This window comes from Belonocnema kinseyi, chromosome 3 (assembly GCF_010883055.1).
Source record: "Belonocnema kinseyi isolate 2016_QV_RU_SX_M_011 chromosome 3, B_treatae_v1, whole genome shotgun sequence".
Classification (NCBI taxonomy): Eukaryota; Metazoa; Arthropoda; class Insecta; order Hymenoptera; family Cynipidae; genus Belonocnema; species Belonocnema kinseyi.
The window spans coordinates 66769872-66772856 of record NC_046659.1 but is presented as its reverse complement, the minus strand read 5'-3'; the positions used below and the strand labels follow the sequence as shown (position 1 = coordinate 66772856).

The 2985-nt window shown below is 30.5% G+C and overlaps 1 protein-coding gene across 1 annotated transcript in view; it reads right to left on the bottom strand.

The window, feature by feature from the left end:
* Positions 1-2985, bottom strand: part of LOC117169470 — a 179282-nt gene that overhangs the window by 70102 nt on the left and 106195 nt on the right. The window contains exon 5 of the mRNA XM_033355871.1: positions 1160-1295. Coding sequence (XP_033211762.1) covers positions 1160-1295 — 136 coding nt within the window. The remainder of the gene's footprint in view (positions 1-1159; positions 1296-2985) is intronic.

Here is a 2985-nt window from a genome sequence, read left to right as displayed (position 1 = left end):
ACAGAAAGATAATGAACGACATACAAGAGTTTTGTATTAGGATTGACGCGAAAATTCATTTTCTAAATTCCCTAATTTCTCCTTGTCTAGTTTTTCATTTTTTCTGACAATTTAAACTCAAAGATCAGAAGTTTAATCCTTCACATTTTTGCATAGAACATTTTCCAACTAAAATTTCAAAAATGTATGATCCTTTATACTTATTTACAGTGCTTTTACAGAATTTCCCTGACGTTTGCAAGATTTCTATCAAAATCCCCGACTTTCTCCTGATTTTACTTGACCTATAGCCATCCTGATAATTTATAACATAATCAAGGGCGAGTGAAGAAAAGCTTAAGTCCCTTATATTACGCTGGCATGGATGCGGCGCGGCTCTCAAATGACATAAAACTTACGATGTCGTAATATTTATTGCACTCCGCCGTCCTTACTTCGTAGACGGCCTCAACTTAAATGATAATTAAGTCGAAATTTTTAGAGTCACTGCATCCTAAAGTGATCTGCAGTATAGTATAAAATATAGGTATTTTTCAATAACAAATTTCCAAAACTTGTACATATTTAGTTGTACTACAATAATTTTATAGTTATTCAATATTTATATATTTCAAACGCTGCTTTCACCTTTCTGGCGACGAGAAATTTTACAACCATTAAAGAAGCAATTCAAAAGTTTAACAAATCTACAACTTTTATATCAATCTGACAGTTTTTTCTATAGCCAATTTAAATTTGTTATTACAATAAAATATACTATGGTCAAAAACTACTTCTTTCCTTCAAGAATTAAATTCAGTTAATTAGCTTCGTTTCATATGTAGGGGAAGCCTATTCGGAAAAATGAAAGTAATTTAAATGGACCCTCAGAAAAATAAAAATCAGGACAAGAAGTGATTTCAAAGAATAAAAATTAGGACCTAATGGTAATTCGTAAAAATTAAAGTTATGCCAAATTATAATTTGGCAAAATTGAAATAAAGGCACATGATATTTCAGAAAAATAAACATTAGGTCAAATTGTAATCATATAAGGTAGATTTCAAGGTAAAATCATATACTGGTCTATATTATAACATACATTTTATGGATATTATGTAATGCTAATATACTGTTACGTAGGAAGGGCTTTAATGCAAAATGATGTAAGTTAACTGACCTACAACTTCCATAAATGCCTCCTTTTCTAAGGATAAGAACTTCGGGGCGTCTGCACTAACTTCGCACTTATACCTTCCTGCTGTATGAAGTTCCACGTGCCTCAGGTGAACTTTTTGGTGATTCGAATGTGCTAGCTACAACAGAAATAGAAAATAGTATTTAATTTCCAAAATGAAGCTAGAAATATAATACTAATAACTATTGAATGAATGGTGTTATACATATATTTTTATTAAGTTTATGTGAGAACCCATAGATGTTTTAGGGAATTTAGTATGTAAATTAAAAAATACACCTCTATAGAAACTTCCCTCTTGATAATAAAATAAACAAATATTTTAAATTTTTTATTACCTTTTTCTGGATAAAATCAGGATATCATAAAACTGTGCTAAAATTACACACTAGAACCTGGATTTGTGCAATATTTCACGCATTGCCCACAGTGGCGTTGGACGCAAATCCAGAAACTCTAAACGTAAATAAGCAGAGCCGCATGAAACATTTGGGTTGTACTTTGACGCATAGCCCAAACTGATGCAACTAACGCGCTGATGTCTTACTCGGTTCGATGGCTCTCCTCATCACTAAATTGCCGAGAACAGCAATTCAAGGAAAACATAAATCCAGTTTATGGAAATTCAGGTTTCAGTGTGTGTCGTTTTTTTTATGTATTCAATATCAACTCTACTCCTCTTTACTCTCGGTTGTAGAAAATAAATGTACATTAGATCCTGTTTTATTTCTACCATAATAGAAAAAGTGATTATTTTCGAATTTATTCTATAATATGGAATATTCATTCGAAAAAAACGTCAGTGGCGTAGCTGAAAAATTTTTTACTTGTTCTTGTTTCTCTTTTAAGATGTCCTGTAAAATTTATAGTACTTATACACATTTTAATGTTCACATAATTTCAATGAGGTAAATTATTCGTAAACAAGCAGAAAAATGGATGTTTAAATGTAGGTGTTCAAAGGGTAAGATTGTAGCACCTAGAATGCAGATATTCATGCCAATCCTTTTTCTCTTTTTGAGATTTTAGGTGTAAAAATATTTTTATGTTAAACTGAAACACATTCGAATGTTAAAACCATCTAAGCGCATGCGCATCGCGCATTGGAATTTCACGACTACATTTGACGGCTGCAAATTTTTAATATTACAATGATGGAATATTAAAAGTTTTGAATATTTTTAAAGAATCAAAATTAGCTATACTTTAAGAAAATTAGATAACGATTTTTTTCTGTTTAAAGGAGGGAACAATGATCTTAAGTTTCAGGTTTATTTACTTAACACATTTGACCAAAAATTTATAAATTTAAAATAAAATTTGAGCTAAAGTAACTTAAAATAAACAAATTTTAAATTTAGATTACAGATTATTCGTGCTCCAATTGCTTACCCCCGTTTTTATTTTGAATCAAAATTTTTTAGCATGACTTCAACTTGACGGAATGTATCATCTGATCGACATTTCATACCCTCTATCTGATTTTCTTTCGTGTACGAACATTAAAGTGTAATTTCAAATTCGCAAATAAGTTATCAATTAATTCATTAAATGATTATAAATAAGTGAACTTCTCAAATATTTACAGGAGTTATTTGTTATAACCATACACGTAATATCTCGGATATTTCAGTTAAACATTTTGGATTATTCTCCTATAGTTAATCATAAACTATGTTAATCCTAAAAATCAAGATGTTATGTTTGAATACCAGGTGTATACATATGAAACCGGTATTGCCATCTAGCGGCTAGTAGGCACACTTGTAGGCACTGTCGGAACTTACCATTTGTGCTAATTGGCGTAT